We start from the raw sequence: 13171 nt of genomic DNA, 5'->3' as shown, positions 1-13171 counted from the left end.
GAATGTAGTATCAGACTTAACTGATTTGGGTCAAACTGGTTTATGCAATGTCTTTCCCAGATCCCTTGCTGGCTTATGTCCAATCAGACATCCCCAGCATCCTGGCATGCTCTCTGGGCTGGGCGGGGCTCTCTGCTCCCCACAGCACTAGCCTCTCCCCTCTGCTCCCTGGCTTGAGCTTGGCACAGACTGCAGGCATCCCTGCTCCCGCCTTCCTCTCCCTGTCCCCTCTGCCTTACAGACACCTCTCAGCATTAGCTAGCAGACCACATGCTGGCTACCATCCATGCTGTGGCAAACAGGACAAAGGCAGAATCAGCAGGTAGCCGGTAATGTCCCTCTGTTGTTTTCTTAATGGGGTGATGAACTCTGTTATCAATTTCCTGCTGGGCTGGTCAGAAGTGGGGCACCCCTCCCTAATCAAAGTGTCCTGCTGGGGCCTGGCCACGTCCTCCTCAGCTCAGCACTTTGGAAGGGAAGGGAGGACTACACTAGCACCCCCCCCAGCTTCTAGCCTGAGCCACTGCAGGCATGTGCCTTCATGTCTGGCATGTCTGTGCAGTTACAAAGTGATTTAGCCTAGCCGGGTTAGACTAACCTGCAAAGATTGAATCAATTCAGGCTCAGGCTTTTTGAATATCTGTCCTTAGCCATATTGAGCAGCTCAAGTTACCACCTGTCAGCGCCTGATAGTACTCCACTCTTCTGATGGGAATACCAGCATTGCCACACCAAAACTAACTAATAAACTGTGTAGTCTAAAATCCTATCTTTGATGCTAGGTGCTTTGTAAGATGATTTAAAACTTGTATCAGTATACAGTTGACTCCGTGCTCTTCCTAAACTTAGCTAGCAAATGGTGACCAACCTATGTATGCTATGAAGCATAAACACAAATGCCCCTTGTTGTAACAACAGGTGGTAATTTAAATAAATGAATGAATGAATGAGCTGCTGCTTTCACAGTCCACAGTTCAGGAAGATTTAGTTTGATGGAAAAGTTTTTGAAAGAAAACTTCCTTAAAATATGTTATTATTAAATGATCTCCTTTTTAAATATGATTAACCTCACATTAATTACCATAGAAAGGTATCAAATTGCATTTTTTGTTCTATAGTCTTACATCTGGCTTAATCAAGAAAAAAATGATTTTTTCCCTTTTATTTGTAGGTGATATTTGGCCTGACAGAATTCCAATTCACAAATAGTATTTTGAAAACGACTACAGGAATTGTGAAGGTGGCGGGGGGAATTTGGTATGCCACAGTAATAGTTAAACTTTAGATTCATCTATATGTATCAGATGGAAACTTCTCTATTGGAAAGATAGCCTCGGAAGCCCTTCTTTGAGATACGTTGTTCAATCTTGCTTTAATTAAATGGATATTTTAAAAATCAGTTTTATTTTAATTTTAGTGAAATATGAAAGAATCAAGTTCTTGGTGATTGCCTTAAAGAATGCTGTAGAGATATATGCCTGGGCTCCTAAACCATATCACAAGTTTATGGCATTTAAGGTATGTTTGTGTTACTTTAAAAAATTCTCCATAATTATAAATGCATTGGAATATAGTAATTATGCAGATTAAGAGTATTTATACCTCTTTTAGTTATAGTCCACAGGCTTCTTACCAGATCAGGGCAAGGAGAGGCAGCTCACTTATTTAATGATGTAATGAACCGACTAAAACATTACCTGGCAGATGTCTTAATGATGTAACTCTCCCATGCTTCAGGCAAACAAACGGATTCTTTGAGAACTGAGATATTGTATTTACCCGCCTTTGCAAATTATAAATAAAAAATCATGGATTAAAGGTGCAAGATAAAGAGCTAAGAATCATTAGCACTTACTTGTGCTTAGTGGGGTTTTTTTGCTCAGTGGTTTGGCCATCTTACTTCTCAACTATTAATTTTGTCATACAGATTAAATAAATTAGTTCATTTACCACTAATTTTTGTTTTTAATAATAATACAGTTTTGCATTTTAAGAAGCTTGTTTCCCCAATACAAATTGTATCTCAATGTATAAAAATCCATATTAGAGGCCACTTTTTTTTTAATCTCCCACCCCACAAGTTTTTTTCACTGGTCTTTCATACATTGCTATCTGCACTTCAAAAGCACTTTTCATGTTTAGATCTGTGCAAACACTATCTGCAAGGGAACAGCAAGTTCAGAGAATTTTTCATGCTCAGGGTTGGGCAGTTTGCACCCATCTACTGTATGTGGCTCATTTAGGACAGGGTCTTCTTCCCTGAGCAAAGCCCAGCATAAGTGGGCTTCTTGCAAAGAATAAACCAGAATTGTAATGGGACAGTTCTCCCCACACTTCAGGAGAGATATGAAGTTGCTGATTAGTTCAGTAGCCGCTTTGCCAGTCTATGGGCTAAATAGTGTCCACCACCTTTCCTGGAACTATGCAAATAAAAAGCATCCTTGAGGGGGCAATACAAAGCCCTTTTCTCTCCTTCTTGGTTACTTTGCCTGCACCCTACTACAGGAGATGTGTGGCATGGAGTTTCATAGCTTCTAGGGTTGGAAGGGACCTGAACAGATCATCAAGTCCGACCCCCTGCCCTGGGCAGGAACGAGTGCTGGGATCATAATACCCCAGCTAGATATCTGTCCAGCCTCCTCTTGAAGACCCCCAAGGTAGGAGAGAGCACCACCTCCCTTGGGAGTCCATTCCAGAGCCTGGCAGCCCTAACCGTAAAGTAATGTCTCCTGATATTGAGCCTGAGTATGCTCTCAATCAATCTGTGGCTGTTATTCCTTGTTCTCCCAGGTGGTGCCCGGGGGAACAGAGCCTCACCTATTTTCTGCTGGTCCCCTTGGTGAGCTTATAGACTGTCACCAGATCCCCCTCTCAGTCTTTTCTTGTGGAGGCTGAATAGATTCAGTGGTGGCTGGGGCCTAAGGAAACTGGAAATAAAACTAAAAGAGACCCTGTTTAAAGGACTAAATTCTAGAGCTTTTCTGAGGCACCTGTCAAAATGAAGGGACAGCAAGGGATGAGATTTGTCCAAGCCATAAGAGGAAAAGACAAAACATGAACTTATGGTGTCCTTGAGGGGTTTTGTGACTTCAGGACCTCCAAATAGTCCTTGCCCATACTGTCCTGTGCAGACTATTTGTACTTCTAGCAAGACTATACCACAACATAAGAATGAGAGCTAACTGTTTTAAAACCCCAGTACAGGCAGAGATTAGCTGTACTTTTGTGCTGCCTATATAGGCATTTTAGGGTATTGTATCCCTAAGTTTGAAAAGCCCCTCTGTGAGGAAAAGACAAGGGATATGTATGGGACATATATTCTGAAGGTGGGGGAGGTGGTAGCGGAGTGTGACAGTCTTCGTATGGAGATGCACAGGCTTTCAAGCTTGTTCTGTATCTGAATCTCTATTTATAGTGTCTGCATGGCAAAATGCAGCATTTATGTAACATGTCAGACAGCCTGATGGTTACTTAAAAAGGCAAGGAAAAACATTAGAGCAGAACTTCACGGCTTCTTGTAAGATATATTGTAATAAAAAGAGCTGCAATAGCAAATCTGCATAGACAGCTGAAGTGACCAAGAAATACTACTCTCCGTCCCAGGCACCTGAGATTTAAAATAGGAATATAACTAATGATACATTTAATAAGAGATAAATTCAAGGAAATATGGTTCTATAACTGTAGCAAGCTGCCAGCATGGGGATCTGTTTGTGAAGCTGACTGAAGGGATTTTAAAAGTCTTTTGCAGATCTCCAGCACAAACCGTTGCTTGTTGATCTCACAGTGGAGGAGGGTCAAAGATTAAAGGTTATCTTTGGATCACACACTGGTTTCCATGTGATTGATGTGGATTCGGGGAACTCTTACGATATCTATATTCCATCTCATGTGAGTATATGAAAAAGCAATTTTACTGCATGACTAGTAGGATGCAGGTTTCCAAACAGTCTGGGAAGTAGTGTCAAGTGCTGGAAATGCTGATAACTTGCTGTGCTTAGATGAATGAGGCAGGGAGATTCACTGCACCTCTAGTAAGGATTTGTTGCGCCTTCTAACAACATGGGATCCCAAGTGTTTGGGTGTCCAGAGTGTGGCATCCTTCAGTGGGGTCCCAAATCCCATCTCTTCTGCTTTGCCCCTTAGCAGTATAATTTTCCTGAGCAAGTGCAACTGGGTTAGGCTATGGAGCCTTTACAAAATAACCTCAGAGTTCAGAATGTCTTGTAGGATTAACAGATAGAAATGGAACTTGAGCAAGAGGAGAAGTTATGAGGAAACTAGTCATTTCATAGTTTCATAGTAGCTAAGGTCAGGAGGGACCTGAACAGATCATCTAGCCCGACTCCCTGCCACAGGCAGGAATAAATGCTGGGTTCACAAGACCCTGGACTGGTGATCATCTAACCTCCTCTTGAATTTGCCCAAGGTAGGGGTGAGGACCACTTCCCTGGGAAGTTGGTTCCAGATTTTGGCCACCCTAACTGTAAAAAATTGCCTTCTGATCTCTAACCTAAACCTATTCTCCATCAGCTTATTACCATTGTTCCTTATCACCCCAGGTGGTGCTGGGAAGAAAAGGGCTCTACCTATTTGCTGTTGATCTCCCCTGATGAGTTTGTAGGCAGCCACCAGGTCCCCCCTCAGCCTCCTCTAGCTGAGGCTGAACAGGTTCAGGTTCCTCAGTCTCTCCTTGTAGGGCCTGTCCTTCTGCCCTCTCACCAAGTGGGTGGCCCTCCTCTGAACCCTCTCCAGGCTGGGCACATCCCTCTTGAAGTGCTGCACCCAGTTCTGTGGAAACATACAGCCAGACTTTCCTGATCTCTACTAATGTTCATTCAGTTCATTTCAACTACGTTGGTTTAAGCATGTATTATTAACAAGGCAGTGGTTTAAGTTTCATTTGGTTTCAGCCTGGTTTAGTTCCACTTCAAGCTGTTAGGTCAAACTGTATGAGAAACTGGTATAGCTGGACTTGTGTTTTAAATCTGCATAAGATTTGCCCGGTCTGATCAGACCAATGGCCAGCCTCAGAGAGTATCCTATCTTGTACTTGAGTGGGAGCCGGAAGAGGCACAGAGGTGTAGCGTAGGATGATTATATTGTTTTAGCCACTGAAGAAAAGACATGTCAGGGGAGTTGCTGCATCCCAGTTTCTGTCCTTTTTCCAAGTGTAATTATTCAAGAAACAAAACCATTTTCTCCCCAGTTCTGTACACAATATTCTTTATTTCTGCTCCTCTGTAATTTGAACATAAGGTATATTTATCAGTCAATTGCAGTTGGTTTGTATTGCTCTCAAATGTCAGCCATCGTTTTTTGGGGTGTATGTGAATGTTGCTGTCTCCTTGTAATTGCTGAGGCTGTTTCCCTTTGACACTTGAGACATTTTGATGATGGGGTAAATATGACAAATTACTCTTTTTCGAGCCTATGCTTTAAATGTCTGTGCATAGTTGTTTAATGTCTGTGTACTGGGCTTTGGGTTTTTTAAGGCTCTTCTTTTTCCCAATTCAATTTCCTACTGATTCTTTGTTTTATTTTAACCTCAGATTCAGGGCAATATTACTCCTCACGCCATCGTCATCCTGCCTAAAACAGATGGGATGGAGATGCTTGTGTGCTATGAGGATGAAGGGGTGTATGTGAACACCTATGGACGAATAACTAAAGATGTGGTGCTCCAGTGGGGAGAAATGCCAACTTCTGTGGGTAGGTTAATCTTTCTGCCTCATCATAGGCAAATGAAAAGTAAGATGAGAGATCAAGGGAGCCATGGGGTCATTTGAACACCAATCTAAAATATTCTTCTCCAGTCAGACAAAGGACATGTATATGCATTCATGGCTTGGTCCTGCACCATTAGACTCCTGGTTTAAAGCACTGTGGTCTAGTAGATAGGGCACAAGACGGGGACTCATAAGAAGCTTGGTTCTCCTTCTGATGCTGCCATTGTCCTGCTGTGTAACCTTGGGCAAGTTGCTTCCCCTTGCAATCTCACTTCCCCCCATCCATAAAATGGGGGTAATGATGCTGACTTATTAAAAGGCAATAAGATTTATGAAAAACACTGTCCAAGAACTATTGCTGTTGAGTGCCTTCTCTCAATGTGGCTGGCTTTCCCCACCCCTGGTGAGCATATTGCTATGTGGTTCCTCTAGACCAGTGATTCTCAACCAGGATGCTATGGCAAAGCTGTGCAAACATGATTCACCAGCTACACCCAGAAATTTCAAATAGGAATCCATAGTATTAAAAACATTCTGCCTTGTGGTGGTCTTGCTGAGTTCTTTGCAACAGAAGAATTGCTCTTTTGTTTTTCTTTTAGTCCAAAAACAAGTGAAAACTAAGAGTTGACATTTTCCAAGGGGTGCCTCAAACCTTAAAAGGTTGAGAACCACTGCTCTAGATGATCTGTGAGCAAGACTGGGGAGAACTGCTTTGCTCATTTTTGTAATTTCTAGGACAGCAAATGTTTTTAATGCAGTTGTTGGAAATTCCTTTTGACAGCCTACATTCATTCCAATCAAATCATGGGCTGGGGAGAGAAAGCTATTGAGATCCGTTCAGTGGAGACAGGACATTTGGATGGAGTATTTATGCACAAACGAGCCCAAAGGTTAAAGTTTCTATGTGAGAGGAATGATAAGGTAAGTCCACTCCAAAGCCTGCATCATCAGTGTGTTATGTTTTTTAAGATCCAGCCAGCTACCTTGAGACCTTAGGTCACATTTTATATTGAGGTTAATAAGTAATTAATTTGAAGGTCTTTTAATAAAACACCACCCACAGCCTGCTCAAAGTCATTCTCTTAGGTAGATATGGCTTCCTGCCAGGAATGGGAAGAGAGGAACCGGCATTGATTTAGTCTGAATTTCTCCCAAGGGTGAATAATAAAGCAAATGGAAGTGTCAGCTTGGAATACAGCGGGACTATGTACTAATCTTTAATCAACCAAAGCAGATCAATTGTATTTCTATACACAACATTTATTATAGTGATTTTTCTATGCAACCCATCCCCCATCCATCATAGTGGAAATGCTTGAAACTAATAGTCCAGTACAAGCTGCCCCACCTAAGTAACTGGACTCTGAAATATCATACCATCACAAATCATCTCCTTTAAATCAGTTTAGAGTCTTTTCAGGTCAGTGTCAATCCCACACTAACACAACACTGAAAGTGTGTTCTTTGCTTTGCAAAGCCAAGTGTGCAAAAGTTGGAAATGCCAGAAAAAGGTTGCCTCTGTCCACATTGTCAGAAGTCCTTAAGTATGTGGTAACATACTAGTTTTTTATCCAGAACCCCTGCCTCATTCACTGTACAAAATGAATTTGTTCTGGGGATGAATCAGGGCTGTATACTAAAGGAGACTCCTGTCTTTAGGACCCCCTCCTCATTTGCAGAAATTGGAAGGTCTGTAGTGAATGAGCTAATGGACTGCAGAAAGAGAGAGGATACTGTGAGGGTGAAGGCAAATAAGTTCTGCCCTGGAGAACTGGTTCTGTGCTTGCTTCTGCCACAGAGTTCATTTATGAAGCTGGTCAAGTCGCATAAGCCCAGCTTTTCACGGCTGGTCCCAGTAATAGGTTCTGCATTTCCTCAGTGCCCAACCTATTACCTTAGGGGATGGTTTGCAACAGTGCTGAGCAGTTGCGCTGCAGTTGAATTAATTCTCGTGAATCAGGCCAAGGGGTCTCAAAATGGACATCCCAGATTAGTGGAAGCTTTTCACCTTAAATCTCTCTCTGACTCAATTCTTCATCTGTAAAATGAGGACAATGCATAATCCCGTTCTTCACAAGAGTTGTGAAGATCAGTGAGCTTTTATGAAGCACTTGAATTCCATTACAATGGAAGTCCTAGAAACATCCATGAAGAAATTCATTATTCTGTCTTCGGAGGAGATAGCCCGACGGTCCCATTGAAAACTGAGGAGGTAACTAGTTGTTTGTTAAGAGCATACCATCAGTCTCAGGCACTGACCGAGGTAGGGAGACTGGAGAAAAAGTCATCCATAATCATGTTGCTAAAGAATTTTTCATAATGCCTACATGCAAGAGTGACACAGTAAGGTTAAACAGGTTATCTCTGATTCTGGCATTTCCTAATTTTTCAGTTATTTGATGTTGCAACCTTGATAATGTCCCTTCAACGTTTTTTCCAGCCATAATTTCTTGAGTGTTTTAAAATCAAACTGAATGTACCCCAGCAACTCCATCATATGACATAACATCAACACCCAGTGGATTGTGAGCAGGGTTGAACTGTTTAGACCCAGCACGGACATATTTTCCACCTGGTGGGGGTGGTAGATGCTATTTAGTCTACACACACAGGTTGCTCCTTTTTTTTTTTTTCCCCCTGGAGCTTATAACTTGGTCAAATTTGGGGGGATTTCCACAAGGACTGCAAAAAGGCACATCCTTGACACACATGCCACCTCCTTGTCAAATTTCTAGACTCTTCTGTAAAACATACAGGTGACAGAAAAGGACACCAGGTTTCTGTAACCTAGCAAAACAGTCTAATTTGCCATAGTCTCATTCACAAAAATAGTTGAACCATTGTTATTGGTCTACCCACCCCCTCCAAAATATTTAGCATAGTTCAGGCTAAGGCAGTCAACTACCAGGTAAAGCATTGACCAAATGGTTAAAATCTAGTTACAAACAACAGAAGACAAGGCCGTATAAAGGGAACTGCTGAGCAGCCTCGTTAATAGGGACACTACCTGCCCTTTCTATACTAAAAGTCATATTTTTGCACTTCCCTCACCCTGGTACTGGTGGTATTGATGGGAAATCAGGAATGCCCCAACATTTTTTTTCACCCTATACATCAATTATATTCTGGCTCTTTGGATCAGTCTCCACTGGCTTCGATTTTGCATGGAACACAGGCAATGCCAGTTCACTGCGGAAGCAAATCACCTTCCAGATTTCCTTTGACATTAACATTGGCTCCCTGTGTTGCCATCTGATACTAGTTTCTCTACACTGTCACTTAAGGTTGTCCATTTGCATACCAAAAATATATAGGGATGAGTAGTGTCACCTACTTAGAGGGACTGTATTAAACCCCAGGCTGAGACAATCATGAGAAAGTTCCAGCAAATCCATTGTAAAATTTGATCGCCCTCTTGAGAAAACCAGCAACATGTGAGGGTCAAGTATGGTATTGAAGAGACTGCATTCAATGTAAGTGAACCACAAGCAAAATAAATAAAAATCTGGCCAGACTTCCTTAGAAATCAGGTGTCCTGTCTCTGTTTGGCTAAATAAGCAAATACATTGAAGAAAAATTGAAAATGGCTGAGGAGACTAGTTTTGGAAGTGGGGACCTTCCATCTCGAGGTTGCTGGTTTGTTGCTCATCCTGTGTGACTCCAAGAAAACTGATGGTTGGCAGAAATGAAATGAGTGACAAAATGGTCACATGGTGGCAGTCAGAAAATCAGCTGTTTTATTTTCCCCCCCAAATAGGTATTTTTTGCATCGGTGAGATCTGGAGGAAGTAGCCAAGTTTTTTTCATGACCCTCAACAGAAATTCCATGATGAACTGGTAACAGAAGAGCACTTGGCACTTACCTACATGGCATTATTTCTAGTTTAAAGGACATTAAACATGTGGACTAACACTAGAGGCAGATGTGGAAGGCCTCGTGGATCACACCGTCCCCTACACACTCTTACACAATACAGAACACCTTCATCGTTGCAGTCCGGTGATAGAGAGAGAGAGAAGATTTACTGGAGATCCCAAGAATGCAACACTGTGTTTGGTCAGAAATGGACATATTGCACTTGGAACTAGGGAAATGAACCTCTTGAGGTCTCCTGATTAAGCTGTGTTATAGTGGGTTATGATTTTTTTTCTTTGTCCCCATGCTTTGTAAGAATGGGGAAGGAAATGGTGTCAAAAAGTCTGTTTTTAATTCTGTCTGCCTGCTAGCATCAAATATATAGTATGTTGTAAAGTTACCAGTTAAAACTGGTGAGAGACAGCACAATAAATGTACCTTTTATCTTTGTGATGAAGGCCATAACCGTATAGCTGGGTAATTTTAGAAATCTTTTGCCTTCACCAACATTTACATGTTGCTTTTGGCAGCAACAGCTTAACAGATTTTTAAAGAAGAAAAAATAATAGTTTTTTCCCCTCTTTTGGGAAATGGATTTTAAATGGCTAAGCTACTAGCCTTAGACTAATAAAATCAACAACATTTTTGTCAGTCTGTCAGTCCATATTTCTATATGGAACTTCACATAATGGTGTGTGTTGATAGGGACAGTAGTGCCATTTGTTGTTACTCCGGAAGACAGTGGGAGGGAGAATTCGCATATCTTCCCCTATGCTACGTTGTGCAAGAGGGTAGGGCAAAAGACTGGAGTGGAACATGAGGCTGTGGGATGGGAATGGTGACCAAACTTTATGGAGGGATGGGCAGAGCCATTGGGATGACAGGGCTTCTAACTTTAGGTCCAGTTGCACTAAGGTCTTAAGAAGGTTCGGTCAGCTGCATGGTCAGATCTGCCATGAAAGTAGGCTCCTGTGAGAGTCTTGAGTTTTCAAGACTCCCACTGATTGCAAAAGGAGTGGAGTGTGTTTAGCTCTTTGAAAGATTGTTTTTTGTGAAAAGATGGCTTCTGTTGACCTTGTTGCATGAGCCCATTCTCTAGATTCCAACACTGAGATGGACGAGTCAGAAACTTCTGAGAGGCCTGCATCCCCTTAGGGCAGGGGAAAGAGGGAATGATCTAGTAACCCAATTTGAGGAGGTGTATTACTGGAAATGGACTGTGAAGAGCTTAAAGACTAGAGTTTCTTTGGCCAAGATTCTGAAATCACTTTCTGCCCCATCCGCTCCCTATGAATTACCCAACATACAGTGAAAGATAACATCTGTGCAGAAATATGTGTGTATTTAGTTCAGGTTGAATTGTGTCCTTATAATCTCTGCTCAGTTGATTTAAGTTTTAAGTGAGTATCTGGGATTATTTTTTCAATAGCTGCAAGCATGGCCGCCTGTGGTATTAGGGTGTTGCATAACGAGATCTGTGTTGCTGTTTTTAACCTACCTCGTTTTGTTTTTTTCATTTAGCTGTTCATCACAGCACTGTTGCCTCCAGGGACATATAGAGAACTCAGTTGGCAATCTCCAGTGTATTTAATAATAAGGAATTAAAAAAAAAAAATTAAGTCAACAGTAGTTGGCCAAATTTTAATCCTTCATTAATTGGGAGGGGAGAGGGGGAAATCTGTCACTGAGCCAGTCTCTGCTGTACAATAACAGACTACACAAAACCATTATTGTAGTGGTGGGTACCAGTTTGGTTTAAAGTCATTTTAAATGGCCAGTGAACAAAATAAAAACCTAAAACCCAAAGCAAACAAAGGTTGAGAACCCCTTCCCCCCTCCCATCCCACCTCAGTCCCCTTCCTAGGGGTTGGGGCCCCCGTGAAATAATGCAGAGAGCACATTCCTGGAGTTCCAGTTAGTGCACCACAACACTCCAGTATGCATGGAAAGAGATATAGATATCTATGTCTAGATATAGGTATAGATATATATCTGTAAAGGAAATTCATGAGGTGCAGATTTGTGCACATATAAATAATAGGAGAATGTGTGCACCCTGTTCGTAGGGGTGGTTGTTCGAGTGAAATAAAAAACCAAATGGATTTACACATGAAATAGCTTACTTGATGACATAGATATGGGGAAATAAAAAATAAGGTAAGAAGAAAAATAAAGATATGAATGCAAATAATAAAATAAAAGTAAAACATTTGTAAAATGTTGGGGGGAAAAAACTCAAATTTAAAAAATGTGTAAAATACATGTAAAAATGAAATTAATGTAAGTAATGAAATGACAATTAAATTACCTAAATTAATTAAACCGCACCACACAGTCGTCTGTACGTACTAACTTGCTGTGTGCTATAGGCACCCCCTGCTGTAATATAGCGTGAAGACCTCAGCAGAATGGATCGTTATGTGGTGCCCCTTGCAGTAATTTATTGTGACTAGTGGGCGGAGCATTTCATGAGATTAAGAGCAATGACATCTACACGGTGGCAGAGAAAATAAACCTCCCTGTTTCAATTCAGGGGGCACAGAATGGAAGCCTGAAGGACTAAACCCCCGTCACATGTACAAGCGCCCAATAAGATCATTCTTAAAACTTTTAACAATGTGGCTTTCTAGGTTAGGAAAGCCGGTCCATGTTTTACAGTGTCACTTCTGAGGCTCTCATGCTGAGTCACAAATAAGCTTTTTTAAAGAAAAGAAAAAAATAATAATTTCAAAAAAATAACGTGTAGACCTTTATCTCAATTCAATGTGCCATCCAGTGCTGTTGGTTTAATGGATGCATCTTCCGCATTAAGGACCTGTCCAAGGGTAATCACTTTGGGGCCTCAGACTCAGTCGGTGGTGATGCCCTGGTCCATTGTCGGCAGTTTCTGATATCACTGCAATTCCACTTGCGGCAGGAATGGTCAGAGGCTTCATTGAGACGGGGCTCCAAGGGCACTAGGCAGTCTGTTGGTACCATCTTGTGCTGCTTTGCTCATGGCTGCCCAGCTCTGTGTGTGCTGCTAGCAGCTACCAACACATTGTCTGTAATTGCAGTTCTCAGTGAGCCCACAGAGAGATTTTTTTCTGAAAATGGTGAATTGCTGGGAAGTTTGCAGAGCACATTTCAGCGGGTGTCTCCAAGCAGCAATTGTGTTTTGCTGAACAGCAGCCCAGTTTAGGCTTGCTTGTTCCTAAAAGGGCTCCAGAACAGCTGTGCTAAGGCTTCAGTCTACCAGCCCCAGCAAAGCACTGGGGGCACTTTAAAAAGTGTCCTTAATTACAGAGCAGGTAAATAACTCAGGCATGCTATACTTTCAAACTAAAGCTGCCCTTGAATGGTCAGAAAAAAGACCTACCTCTTACCATCTCCTCAGCCCTGCTCTCCCTGCCATCTACACACCTCTTGTGCTTCTTTCTGTAGCAGTGGATACACAGTAGTACAACAATATGTGAAATTCCAGTGTAACAAATTTAGCAATAACCAGGCTTATTAAATTTAGCAACTACTGTAATAGCCAGATACTGGAATTCAACCAGAGCGAGAATGAGTCTCATCATTGACAGTGATTGCCACCAGCTCTCTA

The 13171-nt window shown here is 41.8% G+C and overlaps 1 protein-coding gene across 6 annotated transcripts in view; it reads left to right on the top strand.

Annotated features, from left to right (window-relative positions):
* TNIK (TRAF2 and NCK interacting kinase) overlaps nucleotides 1-11678 on the top strand; it is a 357471-nt gene extending 345793 nt beyond the window's left edge. For all 6 annotated transcript variants that reach the window (XM_019503300.1, XM_019503299.1, XM_019503298.1 and 3 more), the window contains 5 exons: nucleotides 1418-1518; nucleotides 3742-3891; nucleotides 5553-5712; nucleotides 6511-6650; nucleotides 9487-11678. In XM_019503300.1, coding sequence (XP_019358845.1) covers nucleotides 1418-1518; nucleotides 3742-3891; nucleotides 5553-5712; nucleotides 6511-6650; nucleotides 9487-9570 — 635 coding nt within the window. In that variant the 3' untranslated portion in view covers nucleotides 9571-11678. The remainder of the gene's footprint in view (nucleotides 1-1417; nucleotides 1519-3741; nucleotides 3892-5552; nucleotides 5713-6510; nucleotides 6651-9486) is intronic.
* The last annotated feature ends 1493 nt before the right edge of the window (nucleotides 11679-13171 follow it).

This window comes from Gavialis gangeticus, unplaced genomic scaffold, assembly GCF_001723915.1.
Source record: "Gavialis gangeticus isolate Ggan-Ray unplaced genomic scaffold, GavGan_comp1, whole genome shotgun sequence".
NCBI classification, from domain to species: Eukaryota; Metazoa; Chordata; order Crocodylia; family Gavialidae; genus Gavialis; species Gavialis gangeticus.
Note: the sequence above shows the minus strand (reverse complement) of the source record. Positions and strands in the feature narration are given on the sequence as shown.